The sequence below is a fragment of the Petromyzon marinus genome, chromosome 72, assembly GCF_048934315.1.
Source record: "Petromyzon marinus isolate PM22_M1 ecotype Great Lakes invasive population chromosome 72, UKy_Petmar_22M1.pri1.0, whole genome shotgun sequence".
NCBI classification, from domain to species: Eukaryota; Metazoa; Chordata; class Hyperoartia; order Petromyzontiformes; family Petromyzontidae; genus Petromyzon; species Petromyzon marinus.
Window position 1 is genome coordinate 8,357,718 of NC_133738.1, and position 23,141 is coordinate 8,380,858.

Sequence of the window (23,141 nt, forward strand, 5' to 3'; positions counted from 1 at the left end):
GTTCAACATACTTACATACTATGTGCCCTGACTTTCTTTTTTGGTCACTATATTTGTATTTAATAGCAAGTTAATGAGTTACATACATAGAGAGGGATGGGGGATGTGGACGAAGACATACAGAGAGACGGAGACCGATAGAGAGGGATGGGAGGCTGGAAGGGGGAGCATTATGAATTAAGAAATGGGGAGAGGTGGGGAGAGAGAGAGATGTATGAGGAAATAAATATAAATATAGAAACAGTTATGTTATAAAGTTATTTAACGTAGTGTCCTGTGTGATAATTGCATCTCAAAACGCTACACATCACGAACCACATTAACATAAAAAGTTTCAGTTGCATTTATTAGGTATAACCCTGTGAGCCATGCGGCTCTTGACTCGGGTGCAACGGCAACAAACAAAAACATGAACAATAAACTTCTTAAAGTGACTACACGCAACAGAAAAATCCAGGAAAAAACAGCAAAGTCTTCCAGAAAAAAACACCGTATTTCAACGCTGTGTGCAAAAATCCCAGTGAGATGCAAGTCAAACAATAATAACCATAGTACAATTTAGATTAAAGTTATCAGGCTAACTCTGTACTACAACAAATGAACATGGCTAAACCAAAACTTTTCAAAATCACCAAAATAAAGCTATAAAAACAATGTAACAGTGATCATAGGAACTGTGATTCAAATTTAACAATAAACGATATACATAACATGTACGACCAAACTTTGCAGCCATAGCTGGCTGCATGAGTCACTCCATAACAGCAGTAGCAGTATCAAACATTTTCAATACACCTTTAAAGATCAGCACACTATAATCAAAACTCAAGATCATACTTTGCAGCGGTCATCCGGAACGATACATTTGATTCCAGGCCATTTTGAATAGCAGTGGCAGCTTGGGGTGTACAACTCCTCTAGAGCAGTTTTGAGTGGAGATCTCAGGTAGTGATCCAAGTTGCAATTTATTGGCGATAGCATTCCAGACCCGGGGGCATCAATAGAAAAGGCCCTTCCTCCAGTATTTGTACGGCAATAAGGAATGTGAAGCTGGTAAATCAGCGAAAACCTTAGGTCACATTTGTTCTTCGAAACAGTGAGGAGATCCAGCAGGTAGTCTGCTGTTTTTTTGTAAGTACACCGTGAATAAATAAGATCTGATGCACAAGCCGTCGATAATTAAGAGAAATTAAGTTTGACCCAATGTAGAGATCGGAGTGGTGGGTCCTACAGTAGTTATCCCGTGTGTAACGGTGTGTAAGAGATAGGCATATTGTAGTCCCGTGTGTAAGTGTTTTATACTGTAGAATAAACGTTGCCTCCTAACTAGTGTCTCGGAAGTGACTCACTACATATGTATACATTTTTAGTAGCAATACATGTTTGATTATAATCAAACATGCATTGCTACTAAAAAATAAATTAATGATTTTTTTCTTTTATTCGATAGCTACATTTCCTAATGTAAGAACTTCACCAGGAAAAATCTTGACAATGTAATGCTTTACCAGGCCCCATGGTGTACACTGCGGTCTCAAACTCGTATCCCCTCTGTATTCACGAGCTCTGAAGAAGGGCCCTTCCCCAAAACGTCGCCTATCATAACAATTAACAATAAAGGTTACTTTAGGTTAGATTGCGTAAATATAACCCACCACCAACACTGCCAATTATTAAGGTTTGTTAGGTAAACAAAACGTGCCAATTAGTTACTAGTTCAGCACTCCGGTGTGTTGGAAAGTAAACCCACAATATTTACAATTTGAGTACTGTGACGTTTCGCTTGTGATTACAACAACCAGCTTCATCATGTCAGAAATGTGATCTTCCCGTTCCGGTCCTTAAATAGAGTAAAGGTGATATCATCACTGCGAGACTATCAGGTGCAGAGACCAGAGGGGGTTAATGTAGTCATATAAATTACAATGGATTATGTTGTACGTATGTATGTTGATGTATGTATGTTGAACTTCTTTCGCACCATACGCAGCCAACCGTGCGAATCGGAGGTACTGGGGAGGCAGAACAAACCAAACACAAAGCAGTACTGAATAAATTCATTTTCAATCTCGAAGATTTAAAAGTTTATGGCTCCCAGTAGCTTCCTTATATCGGAAAAACATTCCAAACGGCCACAGAAGCGTATCCAAAAGCGCCGCGCGATGCAGTGACCGTCTTTATTCGATGGCCGGCCAAAAGCCACTGTGTACTTCTTTCGCCTATCACATCACCTTCCTTTTAAGGCCATGCAGCGTTACTGATTAATGTGTTCAGGATGTTTTGTTTGTTGTTTAGGTTTTATGAGCGTTATAATAACAATAGTTTCACTGTTTTATATGGCAGCGTCAATCTGGCCATCACAAATGATAGCTCAACGTAAGTGGCTTATCATGTGCACATTTTGACCACCCAAATACTCTAAACGTGTGATGTTGATTCTAATTATGGAGGGAAAAACCGGAGGACCCAGAGAAAAATCCATGTCACTGCAGGGAGAGAGATAAAGACGCAAACTACAAACATACAGCAGACGTCAGGGTCGGGATGAAACCCACGACCTCCTGCATATTAGGCGAGGAACATAACATCTTGCCACTCCCCATTAACTAATTTTGTTTGTAAAACGATAAACTCTTTTTATTTCACCAGGTAATGCTAGCTGAGCTATGTAGCTCTTTTTAAGAAGTGACTTGGCTATCACAAATGACAGCTCAACGAAATAGCGTATTATAACGTCGATATTTAATGCAGTAGCTAAATACTCTAAACGCGTGATGTTGATTATAAATGTGGAGGGAAAAAGCGAAGGACCCAGAGAAAATTCCAAACGACACCGGGTAGGGAGAGAGACAAGCAAACACCAAATAAAAAGCAGGCGTCAGGTTCGGGATTGAACCCACGATCTCCTGTAAACCAGGCAAGGTAATTAACATATTGCCACCGTGGTGCCCACACTGCTGTATGCATGACACAGGACCCAGCAAGCAGCAGAAGCAGCAGAATAAGCGCAGGAGGAACGATGACGTGCACCATCGCAACGATTGTGCTGGCCGTCCTGGCGGCCATGAGCGCTGAGTGTACGGGTGAGCACTCAACTCCTCCTCACCTCATTCACCTCACTCACCCTGCCCTCACTTCGTCACGAACACCTCCTCACGACCACCATCACCTCGTCACCTCCACTAATACCTTACATCCATCACCTCATATCCATCATCACCTCATCACGTTCATCATCTCCTCACATCCACCATCACCTCGTCACACACACCATAACCTCCTCACATCCATCATAACAACCTCACGATGACCATAACCTCCTCACATCCACCGTCACCTCCTTACATCCATCATCAACTCGTTACTTACACCGTCACCTCATCACGTTCACCATCATCTCCTCCTCACATCTACCATCACCTCCTCACGACCACCATCACCTCCTTACGACTACCATCACCTCCTCACATTCACCATTACCTTCTTACGTCCATCATCACCTCGTTCCCTGTTATCTCCACAAACAGTACCTACCTCCCTCTTCTAATCTCACTCAACTTTGTACTACAACGACATTGCATTACCACTCTGGCTCACCACACACGCTACCACATTGAACTACCAAACTGCACTACCACTCGGCACCACCACTCTGTAACAGCTACTGCACTACCACACTGCACATAGTACTGCACTATCACACTGCAGCAACTACTGTATCAACTACTGCACTAACCACACTGCAACATCTACTGCACTTTCAACTACACTACCACTATACACCACCACTATATACCACCACTCTATACCAAATACTACACGACTGCACCATACTACTGTAAAGTAGAGCCGAAACGAGGTTGCAGGGGGTTCGTCCTTTATTTCCTCCCCCAGTCCACACTTGTCTCCAGCTTTCTCGGTCCGTTCTCCGCCAGTTCTCCTTTTGCCCCCCTCAGCCCCCCTCCTATCTCCTCGCCTGCTCCTCCCCCTTCCACTGTTCCCACTCCACTGTGCCCCTCCTTTTGGTGGGAATCCTTACCCCTGACATACCTTACATCACCCGCCCCCCCCCCCTTGGAAAGAAAAAAAGTCCTCGGTTCTACCTACCCCTCGACCATTTCAGTCTCCCCGTGAGCCCCCCCCCCTCCCATTTACAGTGACAACAGCGCTTAACCCCCCAGCAACCATACAATTCAATATAACAACATCAACATCAATTGAACGTCTAGATTTGAAGTTTTCATGACTGGAGAGATCCATACTTTTTGGTTCTTTCGGTAAGTCACGTAGGTATAAAATAAAATAAATTAAATCACGACGTTTCGGGCGCAACACAAGCATCCGTCATCAGGTGGGACAATCACAGCAAGAAACAATTGCTGAAGTGGGCAAAAGGGCTGCTGCAACAAGAGGCCATATAAGCAAGAGACGGGGGGGAGTAGCCAGGGAGGAGAGACAGGGAGGGTGGGGGTGTGGGGTAGGGGGAGTGGAAGAATGGTCAGTGGGCTCATGGTCAGTGGGCAGATCAGCTTGACGGTAGGTCCTGGTGTCAAGGACATGGACCCACATCCGCTCTTACGTCACTATATAGTTCAGCAGATGTTCTTGCTTTGACCTCGTGTGCATCAATGATGTTGTGTGGCTGCATCAATGATGTTGTGTGGCTGCATCGATGCTGGAACAGCATATTGGTAATTACAAGCCCATGGGCTGCACAAAAGTATAGCAGCCTCCCACCATTCTTATTGAGCTGAGCCAGCTCATGCCCTCCAATTACTCCAGACCAGGTGCCAGCATCATGATCAACTCGGGCATTAATTCACCCAACAGGATGACTCTATCGCGAGCCAGCACCTGTGACAGGTCATAGAAAGCATCTGACTCATCTGCCTTGCCTGCATCGTTCCACTGGTATTCATCTTTGGTGGGGGAATAAATAACCACGACAGCCACTCCTGGTTGATGCGAAGACGAGCCCAAAGTAGCCTGGGGCTTATAGCTTCCCATACCTCACCGCCACGCTCCCATGCCCCCTTCCTTTTTTAGTTCAGAAGAAGAGTCACTCCCTGTTGTTTGGTAGTCTCTTGCCCCGAGTAGAGGACTGTCCATCCCTCATGGTGGCAGGAGCCAGAGCTGGTCCACCAGACCTCCTGAATACCGCAGAGATCCAGGCAGTACCGGTCCAGCTCCCAATAGAGGAGTGGCAGCCTCTCCTCCGCAGTGAGCAGTGGCTTTTTGTTGTTTCTGGAGGAAATCCGAGTTAAGGATTCAGTCTCCTAGCTCCGCCAAATGGGGTTTGACCAGAAGATATCATAGACGCGTGTCCCCTCGGGGCCTCCGACACAAGTTTAGTTGGATATTTGTACGTGGTTTTGTGGTAATTTAATTTAAGGTGGAGGAGTTACCAGTCCCTCACACCCATCCAAAGCACCCTTTTGGCTACTGTGGTGGCTACAAACACCATGAGGGCAATGGGAAATTGAAATTGGCCCTATCCCCATCGCACTGCTCACCACAGCATTACCGTCTGGCACCAACGAGGAGGTAGGGGGTTGTTTTGCCGGACAATAGGCACACGCACAGCTATTGACACACCTATACCCATATATTCACAGAGAGACCCACAGATTACAGAGTGGCCCATATATTCAGAGAGACCCACAGACTCAAACAGAGAACTATAGCCTAACACAGAGATCACATCGACACCTGGAGACTTACACTTAGCCATATACATTTAAAGAAACCCATAGACTCACAGAGACTCACAGACTCACACAATGAATCAGACAGAGATCCACAGACAAAATAGAGAGGCACAGGTGTCCAATTTAGTCACACAGAGGCTTATCGACTCAAACAGAAACCCACCGACTTAACGTGACCCATAGATCCGTATAGAGATGCGCAGACTCACAAAGAAACCTACAGACTCGCACAGGAGACCTACACAGAGACCCGTAGACTGATGAAGACTGAGACGCGAATCGACGGGGAAACTACATTGCACAGAGCTGACGATGCCAAGTCTCCCGCCCTGCCCCAGGCGAGGTGGTGGAGGTGATGGGCAGCAGCGGCGCCCTCTCGTCTCTCCATTCGGTGCCCAACGACACTGCCGTCACGTCCACGTTCATCATCCACGCCCGCGCAGGGGAGGCCGTGAAGATCAAGTTCACATGGTTGAGGTTAGCCCAATCCCTGCCGTGTCACCAGGCCTTTCCCTATTATTTTCACCCGGTTCTGTCCAAAATCGATTCCTAAATCTGTCCCCATTGTGTCACAAGGTCAGTTCCAATCTTTCACATGAGGGCCGTTCCAAGTTTCTCCCAATTGCATGACTAGGTCTAATCATATTATGTCACTTAATCTGCCTCAATTGTGTCAAGCATTTGTGGTGAATTCATGAAGGGCGATTTTAGTTTTTTTTACTTGCTGTGTCTATTGGGGATTTGCTGAATATATTTGGTTGTTTTTGTTATCCAGATGAGCAACAGATTTGTTTTACATTCACAGCTGTGGGACACCAAAATTAATTTAGCAGATTCCCAGTCAGATGCAAGTGAGCTCTACGGGCTTATTTGCATGTTGAACTTATTTTGCACTGTACTTAGCCAACCATGCTAATCGGAGGTGTGGGGGAAAGACAACAAACTAAACACGGGCAAGATGTGAGGATGGGGGATCAGCTCTCAAAACTCCCGGCCCATCTTGCACCATGACAATTATAATTATCTAAGGATTTATTTCAATCCACTGCTTGATTGAAGGCTTCCCTGTACATTGTCATTTAAAGGGGTTGTTTGTTCAATCCCCACCATGCTGATCAGTTTGAATTGGTGAAGAAGAGGCCCATGACCAATTCTATTCGTATCACGTCACTGATATTAGCCGTGACCAGGAATGAAACTCAGGTCGTTGGGTTCACGGTGCATTGGGCTAAAAAGAGTGGCATAGCTCAGTGGGCCTTACCTGGTAAAAAAAAAGTGTAAGTGTATAGTTTATAGTGTTGCTGGGTGTAAGTGGTAAAAGGTGGTGTCTCCGTGTTTCTCTGCATGTCCATCCCAGCTGTTCCTTGAAAAAGAGACTCTTGACATGAATGAGCTCACTCCAGGTTATAAATATAGACAATTAATGAATGTGTTCGTGTGCTGCGGTAGTGAAGCAGTTAGCACGCTGCACTATGAACCCAGCAAGCTGAGTTCAATTCCCGCCCGCGGCCAACACCGGTGACAATTATCTGGTACTGAAGAGTCAAAGGCGGCCGGGCGGGGTGGTGGCCACTCACCCCCTCGTGTGCCATGTCGGCTTTCATAGGTGCTCACTAGCAGCACTTGCCCCAACAGTCTGTTAAGGCTATATGGGAGATATTTATCTTTGTGCTGCTATAATGTCTATTCTTTCCCTACTTTTGCTGGTTCAGTTTGCTGGATGACTTGCTGTGTGCCAAAGAGAGCCTGGAGATCTTGGATGGAGAATTTTATCAACAACGAAATTCCCTGGCTTTGCTCTGTGGAACTGGCCCGGAGTCCGTGCCTCCACGCAGCATCAAGTCAAGTGGAGAGAACATCACGCTGGTGCTAAAGTCCAATGGGCCGATGGAAGGTGAATTTGTTAGCCATGAGAAGTGACAGCAGAGGGCACCTCCTTTCCAAATGTGCACAGTATTGTGTCACACATGCTCCTGAGATAAGAGGTTGAATAGGTCGTGCACTGATGCGAATGCATTTCATTTGGCCGTAAGTACAGGCGGTACCCGCTTTCACTCTCACCCACTCACTCACTCATCCACTCACTCACTCACCTAATCACCCAGAACCAGGGTAAACAGCCAGAATTAGGCGGGTGGTGAAAGTCAATTTAAAGAGGTGAGTTTTCAGGACAGACTTAAATATATCTCACGATTCTGATTGACTTATTAGCAAAGAAAAGACGTTCCAATGTTTGTGAGCCACAGTGGAAATAGTCCGATCAGTGGTTAGCGCAATATGCTACGAACCCGGAAATCCGGGTTCGATTTCTGCTCACGACCACCATCAACACCAGTGACGATTATCTGAACTGGTCCTGGGCTTCCCCGAGGTCAACGCAGCCTCAAATGAGTACCTGGTGCGCTGTGTAGTTAACACTGCCACTCGGGAGACACAGGCGGCCGGAAAAGCTTGGTTCTGGCCACCCGCCCCCTCGTGTGCTATGCCGGCCTTCATAGATGCTCACTAACAGCACTTGCTCAAACAGTCTGTTAAGGCTAAGACATGAGCCCCAGTTGCATGCAAGACTATACAACACATAACAACGTGTGGTATGTATCTATGTGTGAGTCTATGGGATTCTGGGGGAGTCTGGGGGTCTCTGTGTGAGTCTATGGGTCTATGTTTGAGTCGTTGGTTCTATGTGTGAGCCTGTAAATCACTGCGCAAGTTTGAAGGTCTCTGTTAGTCTATGGGTTTCTATGTTAGTCTATCGGTTTCTGTGTGAGTCTATGGTTTTTGTCTATGTCTATGGGTTTATGTGTGAGTTTATGGGTTTCTGTGTGAATCTGAGTGTTTGTGTGAATCTGGGTCGTTGTGAGAGTTTGTGTCTCTTTGTGAGTCTTTGTCTCTGCGTGAGTCTGTGGGTCTGTGTAAGTGTTTTTCTATTTGCGAGTCTATGGCGCCCTGTGTCAGTATTTGGGAGGGTTCAATTCACAACCATGCTCTGTTCTAATCCCGTGCAGGAAGGGGCTTCAGCCTGCTCTACAAATCGGTTACCCCAACGTGGCCGCCAGGATGTAAGTGCCCGCTTAATTATTCCCTTGCTTTAACGATCCCTCGTGGTCACCTTGGATGGGTGCGCTCCTCCTGGGAAGGTTTCCTGGCTTAAGTGAGACGTTGGGATGAGTGCTCTGGGATGTTGAGACCTAATGGACTACTTTCTCTGTCATTGATAACTTTTTTGTTGTTTGTGCCTTTTGTTTTGGTGTAAATTTTAATTAATTAATTGATTTTTGACGTTGCACGGTAGTCGGGGTTTTATTTGCTGGTAGTAGCTGTGTACAGGCTTTGGTCCTTATAATGAATGTACAGCTTCATGGGATGCAATTAGCATGAACCACTCTGCTATATAACATTATGTAATTAGTGTTAAGCCTTGTACAACACAAGACACAAACTAGACTTAAGCTCACGATGGACCTACTCAATGATGGGAGTTACTCAAAAATTAAACATGACCCTACTAATAGCCTAACGATAAAAACCAACAAGATCATCACTAGTTCAACTTCCCTAATTGAACCAACCAAACGTTCCTCCCTAATACCCTCCACTGCAAGACCTCCCAGATTCTATGGTCTTCCCAAGATCCATAAAGAAGGTACCCCACTACGACCCATCGTGTCCACTATCAACTCACCTACATACAAGCTAGCCCGTTTTCTGTCAGATAATCTGCTTCCCTTCACTGGCAAGACCAGCTCAGCAGTACTTAACTAAACCCAATTGGTCTCTATGGTTAAGGACATTGTTATGTCTCCTGACGATATACTCGTCAGCTTTGATGTGGTCTCTCTGTTCACCAAGGTCCCAGTACCTGATACCATCACAATAATCGAAGATTTGGTCCAATATGGACTTGACCCCGATGTACCGGCGTTGGTTAAGCACTGCCTCACCAACACCTATTTTACTTGGAATGGCACCTTGTACAAACAAAATGAGGGTACCCCCATGGGTTCCCCCTTACCACCAGTGATAGCCAATGTTTTCATGGAGAAATTTTAATCAGACGCCATCCAGACATCCACCCTCAGCCCTTCCCTGTGGAAGAGATATGTAGATGAGACTTTGGTCATTTGGCCACATGGCCTCCCAGCTTTGAAACTTTTCCTAAACCACATCAATTCCAGACACCCTAGCATTAAATTCACCATGGAAGTGGAAAAAGATGGCAAGCTACCATTCTTGGATGTCCTGTTTGAGAGAAGGCCTGATGGCTCTTTGGAACATTCTGTTTACAGAAAGCCCACCCACACAGACTCCTACTTGAAACCTGATTCCCACCACCACCCGACTCAGAAGAATTCTCTCATTAAAAACGTTAATCCATGAGGCTCATTGCATTTCTGACAAACACCACCTGACCAGTGAATTAAAACATGTACATCTGGTCCTCAAGATGAACGGCTACTCTGACCGTACCATCCGCCAAGCTGTTTCTCCCTCTACACAGAAACAACCACTTGACACTCCGATCAAAATCATCACGTTACCATACATAGCAGGCGTTACTAAAAAGATTTCCAAAATTCTAAACAAACACAAGATCCAGGTCCGGTTCAACACAGTGCACAAAATCCGTGATCTAATCCCATCAGTAAAGGATGTGATTCCTGACCTACAGTACCCCGGTGTTTACAAATTGAGTTGTACCTGCGGGGACTGCTATATCGGGGAGACGAAGCGACATATCTCTGACCGAATCCGCGAGCACAAATCAGATTTGAAACATGGCAGAACGAATTCTTCTGCCGTGGCTGATCATTGTTACAACGCTGTGGGTGATCATGATATTGTCTTCTCCGACACCAAGGTGCTCTGCAAACCTACGGGCTATTATCAGAGATTTGTCCACGAGGCCATCCAGATTTACAAACACAGACACAACTTCAACCGAGAGGATGGTTTCAAATTGAGTAATCACTGGAAAGATGTTTTAAATCAAGTCAAACGTTAGCTGTCTTTCAATTTTATGTACAGCCATTCCTCAGTGGTTGTATATCATAGTGCCCTTTGATCACGTTCACAGAGAGCTCGCATCGGGGAGCCCTTTGGTGTGGGCTCACATCGAGGGGCCCTTTGATGTGAGCCCTTTGTGAGCTCGCATGAAGGGACCCTTTGATGTGTGCTTGCATTTGGGGGCCTATTGTTGTGAGCTTTGAGAAGTGGGTGTTACCCGCAGCATTCTATCAAAAGGCTGCTTAGCCCAGCCCTCCCACCCACCCACGCCCCCTTACTGACTCCTCCCCCCTCCCTTAACCTGTATATAATCCCGGTCGTCTTTGAACTGTGCTCCTGACACAGATATTCTGCGTTGACCTTTCCCACCTGAAGACGGAAGCTTGCGTTGCCTCCGAAACGTCGTGATTTAATTGTTTTTTTTATCTACGTGACTTTACCGAATAAAACCAAAGAGTAGGTCTTAGGAAGTGTTGGGGGGTCCCCCTCCCCCTCAGCCCCCACCCCTGGGGGCTCTGGGGTGTCAACCTCCAGTCATGGGGGGGGGGGGGGGTGGAAGGCTCTTATCTTAAGGGGTCTTATGGAGGGGGGGGGGGGGTCCCCATCCCCCTCAGCCGCCACCCCTGTCGGCCCGTGAGCGTGGTGGCAGATCAGCTGCCCACAGCGCCTTATTACGGCGCAACATCACCTGGGTGCGTACATGTCTGTGAGGGGTGCACCTCTGGTTGGCTGCTTGCTCGCGGTCACGTGACGCACTTCAACCAATCCGTGCCGCATTAATCACACAACGACAGTCACACAATGACAGACCTGGGTGTTTATATATATTTATATTTAGTAACTTACTTTCCTTTACTCATACTCTTTGGTTCTTTCGGAAAAGTCACGTAGGTATAAAATAAAATAAATCACGACGTTTAGGGCGAATAACAAGCATCCGTCATCAGGTGGGAAAGCATGGTCTGCTGCTGAGGCAGACTGTTTTAATGGTTTGAAATGGGTGTCGCCCAAGGGTCATAAAGAAGTGGGCGGGACTAGTGATCTTAATGTGAGAAATTAGCATGTAACTGTAAGATAGGAAAGCGGCCTCATCGACGAGGGCACGGAAGTGGCTATGTTAATGTCAGAGATTAGCGTGGTGTTAATGTGAGAAATTAGCATGTAACTGTAATACGAGGGAGTGCAACCCAATGGGTGCAATTCAAAGGGCATGTGAGTATGAGAGTGCAATCCAAAGGACATGTGAGCATGAGAGTGCAATCCAAAGGCATGAGAGTGCAATACAAATGACATGTGAGCATGAGAGATCTAAGAGAGAGGCATAGAGAGAGACACAGAGAGTCGGAGATGACATAGGCAGGTATGATGGAAACATCACCGTCAGTTAAGACTTTACCTGGTTAATAACGTCCTTGAAGTTGTCTGTGTTTATGTATCTGGATGACTTCATGAACAAATCTCTGAAGGTAGCCGATAGGTTTGCAGAGTACCTCCGTCTTGGAAAAATCTATTTCATGTGAGCCCACAGCGTTAAAACAATGATTGGCAACGACAGAGGTATTAGTCCTACCGTGTTTCAGATCTGCCTTGTGTTCACGAACGCGGTCCGAGACATGTCGTTTCATTTCCCCAATATAACTGCTGCCACAACCACAGCTCAGTTTATAGAAACACGGGTATTGCATGTCAATGGCAGAGCATGGTTGTCAACAAGGACATTCAATTGATTTTGATAACGTTGAAGTGTTGTGTAAAACGAATTATTACTGGCCAAGACTAATTAGAGAATCCATTGAAATTGAGAGAAATACAAATAACTTTAATCGCTCTGACAGCTACAGGCCTGCGGCCTGGAAGCGCATTATTTAAGAAATAACAGATATAATACAATGACAATTCCTTATAAGGGAAACATATACCAATGAATAACAATTGAATGATTACCAATCAATATAATTACAATACCCTCGCCCTGTCTGCCTCAAATCACTGCACTTTATTGAATTAAATGATGACGTAACCCTGCTGCTGCTCTATTTAAGACCGGGAGCAAGTGAGGACTTTACCATTTTGGCGAATTGCCCGATGATGCTGGATGTAATTACCAGCGAAACCTCGTACTCAAATTTTAAATGATGTTGATTCGCTCTTCAACACACCGGTGGGCTAAAGAAGTGAATTATTTTGTCCTTTGTAAACGTGACACATTTTTTACAGTTTGGCCGTGTCGGGTGGTGGAGGGTTACGACACATTTATAAATAACGCGATCTAACCCACAAAAACCTTTATTATGTTTGTATTGTGTTTGTTTCTGTAATGTTCAGACCCCGTGCCCCTACTGGACATCTATGAAAAATGTATTACAGCTCAACGGATTCCTCCTGCAGTATGAAGACTGATTCAGATTCATAGTCGACTTCAGTTGCAAAGGGGCGTCGGCTTTTGTCGCTGCGCTCTCTCCCACGCGGTTTGTTGATGTGTGACCGCGCCCCCTGCATCTGCTTTTGGTGGTGCAGTCTGTGGGGAGCGGTAGTGTAACGGTTAGCGTGTTGCGCTTCGAACACGGCCACCCGAGTTCGACTTCCACTCATGGCCGACACCGGTGACTATTAACTGAACCGGTCCTGGGCCTCCCCTTAGGTCGACTCAGCCTCAAATCAGTACCTGGTGTGGTGTATTAACATCGCCCCTGGGGCGTGGTAAGCCGTGCCGGCCTTCATAGGTGCAAGCTAACAGCACTTGTCCCAACAGTCTGCTAAGGCAACACGGGGGATCTTTGTCTTTGTTTTGCAGACTGTGGGATCGCGACCATGTACGCGCCAAACCCCTGGCTGGCCTACATCACCTCCGACGTGACTGACTGCTTTGCCACGCTGATCAGCAGATGGTGGCTCCTCACGGCGGCTCACTGCTTCTCCCGTCCAATGTGAGTACCTTGTGGCTTCCCCGTGTGCCGTCTTCCGTGCCGGCTGTACTGCTCCTCAGCAGCAGCTGCTGCCCTGTCCAAGAGTAACGACGGAGCAGACCCAAGGCACATTCTCTTTAGTAGTGTAAATATATACAGGTGGGGTGGGGGACACACACGCTGCCTCCCCTCATCTGCCTGCTCATTGTCTTTGAAACTGATTGGCCTGTACCAGAGACGGCCTCCTTTTTGTGGCCTTTTCTCACCGGTGTTTACGTCAAAAGGTCAACAGCACAATGACAATACAAACAATCATTGATACCAATGTACGCATTGTCCTTGAAACTGATTAGCCTGCACCAATGCACCAGAAACAACCTCCTCTATGACCTGTCTCACCGGTGTTAGACCAGAGAGAATAATACCAAAAGCCGACAATGCAAATATTACAGCATTCGCAGCTATATCTAAAAGACCCTTTTAAGCCAGTATCAAGATAATTAAAAACTAATAGGCATACGTGGCGTTTGAAGGCGAGTGTGCCGACCGCTACTGCGATTACAATAATCTACAGCACTTTGTAAATATACTGCTCATGGTCGAATGGCGACTCGCACCATTTTGGTAATCGAGGTTGCTTAAGCAAACGTTCCCACGTGAGTCAACATGTCTAGGCGTCATGGTGGCGAGATGTGAACTACCTCGCCTGCGATACGGGAGGTCGTAGGTTTGATCCTGACGCCATTGCCTACTGTATATCTGGTGTTTGCATATCTCTCCCCGTGGTCACGTGGTGGTTTCTCCGGGTCTTCGAGTTTTTCCCTCCACATTTAGAATCAACATGACGCATTTAGAGTATTTGGCCGCTATACATTTCCACGTGATAAGCCACTTTGTTGAATCTATCATTTGTGGTGGCTAGGCCGCTTCTGGAAAAGAGCTACACAGCTCAGTGGGCCTTACCTGACTTTTTCCGGGCCCCGCACCGCACTCTAGCGACGACCACTGCACACGGGTGACGTGTTGACGACGTCTACGTCGGTGGGGTTAAACTGCCCTCGGCCGGCGAACCATGGCCGCGCTGCTCGGCCCAACAAACCCCTCACTCACTCGTCTGTCGCAGGGATAACACGACGCAGCGGTCCATCGGATTCTTGCAAGCGCGTGAGTCGAGGGACATCGTCAGGATTGTGTTCCACCCCAAGTCTCAGGAGGGCTCCTTGGACTACGACATCGCGCTGGTGCAGATGAACCAGCCGGTGTCCTTCAGCGAACACTTGATGCCGGTCTGCCTGCCCGAGGCCATCCAGCACCTGCCGCTGGCGGGGAAGATGTGCTTCATCGACGACGACCCCACCTTCGACATAAGTACAGCGGTGGCCGTCCTTCGGGGGAGGGGGGGGGATTGCCCCCCAATTCAACATTACCTGAGGGACAGTGCATGCTCATGCGCGAGTCTCGATGGTTCCTCACAAATGCTTTCAAACATTTTTACGTGCGACTTCCCAAAGTTGGGTGGATTGATTTGGCTGCCTGTGAGCTGAGGATGTTCCTCTGAACTAGTTATGAGCCACAGCATCATCTGCGATGCGTGTTTGATTTGTCCATTCATACTCTTTGGTTCTATTCGGTAAAGTCACGTAGGTAAATAATAAAACAACAATAATCGCGACGTTTCGGCCACAACACAAGCGGCCTTCATCAGGTGAAGGGACGAGCCTGTCTGGAGGACAGCGCTGGAGTGGAAGAAGCCACGCTTAGATCACGACATTTAAGCTGTGTGAGAAGAAGAAGAAGACCACGGGCTTTGACAAAGGAATTAGCATATAAGTTAGCATTGAAATGGCTCATTGAAGTAGCTAAGTTAAAGTATACACATCCGCAGAGGTGCCCCTTGACAAAGGAATTAGCATCGAATTTAGCATTGAAATAGCCGAGTGATTAGCTAGTAACTGGTCACAGAAATAGCTATGTTAAAGTCAGAGTATATACATTCACCGAGGCACCTAGTACTCATCAAACAGGAGAATTTAGCGAAACACAACCACGCTCAGACATCGGACCTGTGTGCGAGCAAAGAGGTGGTGTACGTGCCGGTGGACTTGCAGTTTGGCGAGGGGGGGGGGGGGAGAAAGGGGGGAGGGGGATTTTACCTATTGATGGTGTGAAAATGGGAATTTATAAGAGCTGCGAAAGTTTGGGGTACCACTACTCGAAAAATATACTGTACCATTGAAATTAGTTTAATGTTTGGTTCGATTTAGAACATCTTTCCAATGGTTGCTTAATTTGAAACCATCCTCTCGGTTGAAATTGTGTCTGTGTTTGTAGATCTGAATTGCTTCATGAACAAATCTCTGATAAAAGCCCGTGGGTTTGCAAAGAACCTTGGTATCGGAAAAAATTATATCGTGATCCCCCACAGCGTTGTAACAGTGATCAGCTACGGCAGAAGAATTCGTTTTGCCGTGTTTCAAATCTGATTTGTGCTCGCGAATTCGGTCAGAGACATGTCGCTTTGTCTCACCGATGTAGCAATAACCGCAGGTGCAACTCAATTTGTAAACCCCGGGGAACTGTAAATCAGGAATGACATCCTTCACGGATGGGATCAGATCACGAATTTTGTGTACTGTATTGAACCGGACCTGGATCTTGTGTTTGTTTAGAATTTTGGAAATCTTTTTAGTAATGCCTGCTATATATGGAAGTGTGATGGTTTTGACCGGAGTATCAAGTGGTTGTTTCTGTATGGAGGGAGAGACAGCTTGGCGGATGGTACGGTCAGAGTAACCATTCCTTTTGAGGGCCAGGTGTACATGTTTTAATTCACTGGTCAGGTGGTGTTGGTCCGAAATGCAATGAGCCCTATGGTATAAAGTTTTGATGAGAGAATTCTTTTGGGCTGGGTGGTGGTGGGAATCAGGTTTCAAGTAGGAATCTGTGTGGGTGGGTTTCCTGTAGACAGAATGCCCCAATGAGCCATCAGGTCTCCTCTCAAACAGAACGTCTAAGAATGGTAGCTTGCCATCTTTCTCCACTTCCATGGTGAATTTGATGGCGGGATGTCTAGAATTGATGTGGTGTAGGAAAAGGTTCAGAGCTGGGAGGCCATGTGGCCAAATGACGAAAGTGTCATCCACATATCTCTTCCACAGGGAAGGTCTGAGGGTGGAAGTCTGGATGGCGTCTGATTCAAATTTCTTCAAGAAAATATTGGCTATCACTGGTGACAAGGGGGAACCCATGGGGGTACCCTCATTTTGTTTGTAGAAGGAGCCATTCCAAGTAAAGTAGGTATTGTTGAGGCAGTGCCTAACCAGTGCAGGTGTGTCGGGGTCTAGTCCATGTTGGACCAAATTTTCAATTATTTCAATGGTATCAGGTACTGGGACCTTGGTGAACAAAGAGACCACATCGAAGCTGACAAGGATATCGTCAGGGGACAGTACAACGTCTTTGACCATAGAGACCAATTGGGCTTTTATCAGAGATTTGTTCATGAAGCAATTCAGATCTACAAACACAGACACAATTTCAACCGAGAGGATGGTTTCAAATTAAGCAACCATTGGAAAGATGTTCTAAATCGAACTAAACATTAAACTAATTTCAATGGTACAGTATATTTTTCGAGTAGTGGTACCCCAAACTTTCGCAGCTCTTATAAATTCCCATTTTCACACCATCAATAGGTAAAATCCCCCTCCCCCCTTTCTCCTCCCCCCCCTCGCCAAACTGCAAGTCCACCGGCATGTACACCACCTCTTTGCTCGCACACAGGTCCGATGTCTGAGCGTGGTTGTGTTTCGCTAAATTCTCCTGTTTGATGAGTACTAGGTGCCTCGGTGAATGTATATACTCTGACTTTAACATAGCTATTTCTGTGACCAGTTACTAGCTAATCACTCAGCTATTTCAATGCTAAATTCGATGCTAATTCCTTTGTCAAGGGGCACCTCTGCGGATGTGTATACTTTAACTTAGCTATTTCAATGAGCCATTTCAATGCTAAATTATATGCTAATTCCTTTGTCAAAGCCCGTGGTCTTCTTCTTCTCACACAGCTTAAATGTCGTGATCTAAGCGTGGCTTCTTCCACTCCAGCGCTGTCCTCCAGACAGGCTCGTCCCTTCACCTGATGAAGGCCGCTTGTGTTGTGGCCGAAACGTCGTGATTATTGTTGTTTTATTATTTACCTACGTGACTTTACCGAATATAACCAAAGAGTATGGATCCTTGCAGTCACGAAAGCTTTAAATCTAGAATTGTCCATTCATTTCTAACAATTTGGATCAAATACATTTAACCTTTTCCTATTCCGAAGACGTATACGTACGTCATCAGTTTTACTTCCGATTCCGTTCCAGTGATGTTCGTACACGTATTTACTTCTGATTCCATACGTGTGCATACGTTATCGGAACAGAATCAGGAGTAAAAGGCCATGCGAGAGGGCGTGTGGCACAGTTTGCGGCCAGCTATGGTAAAGTGCGGCGGTCGTGTCGCTATAGTTCTCTGTAATGAGTAACAATGTCTTTAAAAACAACGGCGCTGCTATGCCTATTTAAATAAAATGAACGCTGAACCGCTTGCACATTCCGAGATTCGGTGGAGAATGGGACACCCACCACCCTGCAAGGTGCAGACATCTCGGAATGGAAAAGTTGAGCCATCGAGTTTCGTCTCCAGGGCCATCTCTGACCTCATTTAAACTGATTCTGTTATTAACATCATTCAAGTTGAAGTGTGAATGAAATGTTACAATATGAATGCTATTATTTTTGTATCTGTAATTTTGGAGTGCGTTGATGTTGTCTGCTGGCTGAATAGCCCTTGAAAAATATCTGCTTAGCTCAATCGGATTTACTCAGTGGGAAATCAACTTCTAATCATTTTATAGCCATGTTCTGTCACATGGACACTGTCTAAGTGCGGCTCGTATCACACTGCATCTTGGCCAGAAGTAGTCAAAGCGCTGTGTGCCTCAGCTTATGAATGTGAACCTCCCTGTATGTATGTATGTTGAACTTATTTCGCACCGTACTAGATAACCGTGCAATTGGTCTGCACTGGATTCACACACTCGGACTGAATGTGCCCAGTACAACATTTGTGCCTGTGACTGTATGAATGTTGAGCTTCTTTTGCACCGTCCGTGGCCGTTACATAAAACCAGCGGTCTCTGTTACTTCTGTGCTCATCAAGGCTGGCACAGCACACTGGGGGTCATTGCCCATGCAAGATTCGACTCTTTTGTCTTCTCGGTGCCGATTCATAAACTTATTTATTTATTAGGTGTTGGAGCCAGCTGGCCAGGATTGGACAAAACCAAGCCCAACTTTTCACGCACGCAACTGGAGATTAGCACAGACTAAGCGTGACTAACCTAACATTAAAACTACACAATAACATATTTACGAATCCAAATGAATAGACAAATAACTATGAAAATAAAAATTTTAATTACTTTTTTTTACTTAAAACACACCAACTGAATGCCACGAGCAACAATTTTGCAATTTTAAAGCAGTTACTTGAACACCATCGATCTGGGTGAGGAGTACAGAAGGTAAAATGTTTGCGTAACGTCGAGTACCCATGTTGGGAATATTCAAACAGGGTAGAGAAGGCGTGCCCAGGTTGGACTCCGATATCAAAACGTCACTGAGGCAATGCCACCATCTGTGCAGCCAGAATTGAACCTGGCACCACGACGATGCGGTTCAGCAAGTGGAACTCTTGCGGTCCACTTGGCCGCACTCATTGTGCACAAAGTGAAGCACAATGCCTTGCTGATCTCGTCAATGAGCATAAACCACCATCACGTGAACTCCGGTCATCCTCGCAATGGCTTTTGGCTAACCATCGAACGAAGATGGTCATCGCATTGCGTTCTTCCAGATGTGCTTTTCTGGCCGTCTAGAACACTTTTCTACTGATATTAGGAAGCCACTGGGAGCTGTGCACTTATACATCGACAATGAACATTTATTTCTTTAGAACTGACTGCTTTTTGTGTTTAGTTTGTTGTCCTTACCCCATACCTCCGATTAGCATGGCTGGTGACATACATTCTGAAAGAAGTTAAACGCACACCCACATACTTTGTCTCTGTTGGTGAACTACGGAGTGTATGGCATCTCTCCCCATGCTCCCATTGTCTCTCCTAGCGTACTTTAAGGTGTTCGTCCGCATCGTGAACCAGACGAGCTGTGCATCCGCATTCTACGGCGAGGCCCTGACCAGCCGCATGATGTGCGGCTTGCCCACCTACGGATACTACATGGACTGCATGCGCACCGTGAGTGTCTGCCACTTTCATTGTCACACGTGGACTTCTGTTAGTGGAGACGGGGTGGTGTGGGGATGACAAGGGGCTGGTGGACGAGGGAGCAATCACCTAAGCGGGGTGGCATGCGTCGTGCCAATTGGGGATGTCAGTAGAAGTTGATTGGGAGATCTGGCATGCTGCTCTCAAGCAAAACCACGGCCCTATCCTAAACGTCGTCAGCTCCGTATTAAACCCTGAGTCACCACCGTTTTGCAATTGGGTAGTGGAAATGCTTTGGACATTACTATAGCTTACAAGTGAGTTCATTCCGATCCCGTATATTCGCAGTGCTTTTTTCTCGGTTATTAATAGGCTCGGAAGAACAGAGTGAGAGTGAATTATTACCACTGTCAGTGGCAGCATTAAACAAACACTGGTGAAAGGTCGTGGTCTGTGTCAAAGTGCCCATCAGCACCGCTCATGCTTTTGATTCTCAGCCTCACTCTTGCCTCCACAGAAACTTGGTGATGACGAGAACCTATGTCTGCAGCTCTACCCTCGTCTTTAGAGCAGATGTCATGTGCCCTGAGTCACTAACTTTTGATAGCTACGTCACTTTGTTTGAGCACGCTACGTCACTTTGTTTGAGCACGCTAATGAAGATGACCGGTACAATAGCCACTCCAAATCTAAAGCAGCCTGGTTTCAGCACAGTTACATTTTCATGCTCTTGGCCTATCTCGTGCTAGCCTGGCACATGCCTCTCCATTCACACTTTTATGCCTACTTCTGCATTGGAGTCTTCCATCTCATAACACGATTTATAGGTATCATATCCAAGATACACGATTCAACAATACGACTGTTTGACGGAATCTTCTGAAGCCTCTGTTGGTATCCAGAAGCACCGCAACGGCCATAGCTCCCCCTCTTAAACTGGCTGCTGACTTAGTTCCTCGAGGGCATGTGCAGTTGTTTTTGGTGTCGTGCTTGTAAAAAAAATCCCAAACACGAGGACACGTGGCTTCACGCCCACAGAGGGCCTCAAATGCAGTCCAAGTGAAGCCCCTTGTGTGCACTCTGTCCTCAGTATCTACAGGCGCCGCCTCTGATGTGCTTGGGAGAGGATGGACAATTTTACCTGACGGGGCTCGCAAGCTGGAACTCGCGTTGTGAGACCGTGCCCTCGCTGGGAGTCTTCTCCAGACTGGACAAGTTCCTTCCCTTTATTGAAGAAACGATATACTGAGCCAAACCTTGCTCGTGGACGTCTCCTCTGTGTACTGCTGCGTTGATACTTCTCTCGCATCTCTTTCCATGAGTGCAATATTTGCAATGTGCATGCTTATAAATCTAAGATAGTGATTGTGATTAATGCATAGTTTCTTTAGAGCCAATCTAATCAAGTTTGCATGTGGCCAAATATACCAATGAATTAACTTTTTCAGCAACCTGGAATGGTTGACAATTTTATACATCTGTAGTGGTGGTTTTTCACGTGAACAACTTATTCTTTTTCTACTGTCAGCTACGTCACTTTGTTTGAGCACGCTACGTCACTTTGTTTGAGCACGCTAATGAAGATGACCGGTACAATAGCCACTCCAAATCTAAAGCAGCCTGGTTTCAGCACAGTTACATTTTCATGCTCTTGGCCTATCTCGTGCTAGCCTGGCACATGCCTCTCCATTCACACTTTTATGCCTACTTCTGCATTGGAGTCTTCCATCTCATAACACGATTTATAGGTATCATATCCAAGATACACGATTCAACAATACGACTGTTTGACGGAATCTTCTGAAGCCTCTGTTGGTATCCAGAAGCACCGCAACGGCCATAGCTCCCCCTCTTAAACTGGCTGCTGACTTAGTTCCTCGAGGGCATGTGCAGTTGTTTTTGGTGTCGTGCTTGTAAAAAAAATCCCAAACACGAGGACACGTGGCTTCACGCCCACAGAGGGCCTCAAATGCAGTCCAAGTGAAGCCCCTTGTGTGCACTCTGTCCTCAGTATCTACAGGCGCCGCCTCTGATGTGCTTGGGAGAGGATGGACAATTTTACCTGACGGGGCTCGCAAGCTGGAACTCGCGTTGTGAGACCGTGCCCTCGCTGGGAGTCTTCTCCAGACTGGACAAGTTCCTTCCCTTTATTGAAGAAACGATATACTGAGCCAAACCTTGCTCGTGGACGTCTCCTCTGTGTACTGCTGCGTTGATACTTCTCTCGCATCTCTTTCCATGAGTGCAATATTTGCAATGTGCATGCTTATAAATCTAAGATAGTGATTGTGATTAATGCATAGTTTCTTTAGAGCCAATCTAATCAAGTTTGCATGTGGCCAAATATACCAATGAATTAACTTTTTCAGCAACCTGGAATGGTTGACAATTTTATACATCTGTAGTGGTGGTTTTTCACGTGAACAACTTATTCTTTTTTTACTGTCACTTTATTCAAAGCCTTTCACACGGATGCTCCTCACATTCCACCACACGTATTCTTCTCGCAAATTCTCCTTCTTGCTCCATTAGCCTGCTACTCCGAGCTCACTCTCTCTTGCTCCGCTAGCCTGCTACTCCGCACTCTGCTAGCCTGTCATGGACGCTCTCTCTCTGGCTTCGCTAGCCTGTCCTGCGCCAGCCTCTTACTGTACACTCCGCTAGCTTCTCACTCCACTAACCTCTTACTGAATCTCCTGGTAGTCTATTCTCCGCTAGCCTAACATACTCACTCTAAGGATTCCTCTAGCCTCTCGCCCCGCGAGCCTCTTACGACAACCACACCTCCAACCTCACTCGTGCCCCCAGCGGGGGTTCAGCCAACACCGCTGTGGAGGACAAGGTGTGGAGGGCGAGGTCCCGGACTTCTCTTGTGTTGACTCTTCACTTCATCTCCAAACAACTCCCCCCGTTGCTTCACACATCCCCTTATATCTACCTCATTCAATGCCTTCAGGTGGCCCTCGCTAAGCCGGCGTCCTCCCAGCGTCAGTTGCACGTGCTTCCCCCCCTTATCGCCTCTATCTCTCACCTCCATGGCGCCTACCCCATGTTTGCATTTGCATCCAGCCAATCGCTGCCTCTTTCCATAATTGCTGCCGTCTCTGTCTGCTGTCTCCCAGGCCCCAGGCTCGCACCCGCCCATCCTGACCTCACTGTTTGCAAACCCGTACATGAATGCAGCTGGTGTTTGCAAACCCTGTGCGCAGTACGCCACTGCACATCCATAATAAAAAATGTTGGGTTATA

The 23,141-nt window shown here is 46.5% G+C and overlaps 1 protein-coding gene across 2 annotated transcripts in view; it reads left to right on the top strand.

Annotated features, from left to right (window-relative positions):
• LOC116957338 (transmembrane protease serine 9-like) overlaps window positions 1-23,141 on the top strand; it is a 38,012-nt gene extending 14,871 nt beyond the window's left edge. Inside the window, exons 2-9 of one of the 2 annotated variants that reach the window (XM_032979440.2) lie at window positions 2,975-3,083; window positions 6,047-6,185; window positions 7,421-7,602; window positions 8,714-8,767; window positions 13,507-13,639; window positions 14,742-14,986; window positions 19,792-19,922; window positions 20,983-23,141. In XM_032979440.2, coding sequence (XP_032835331.2) covers window positions 3,020-3,083; window positions 6,047-6,185; window positions 7,421-7,602; window positions 8,714-8,767; window positions 13,507-13,639; window positions 14,742-14,986; window positions 19,792-19,922; window positions 20,983-21,141 — 1,107 coding nt within the window. In that variant the 5' untranslated portion in view covers window positions 2,975-3,019 and the 3' untranslated portion in view covers window positions 21,142-23,141. Of the gene's footprint in view, window positions 1-2,974; window positions 3,084-6,046; window positions 6,186-7,420; window positions 7,603-8,713; window positions 8,768-13,506; window positions 13,640-14,741; window positions 14,987-19,791; window positions 19,923-20,409; window positions 20,900-20,982 lie in introns of those variants that run through there. The other variant, XM_032979441.2, reaches the window with a different exon arrangement.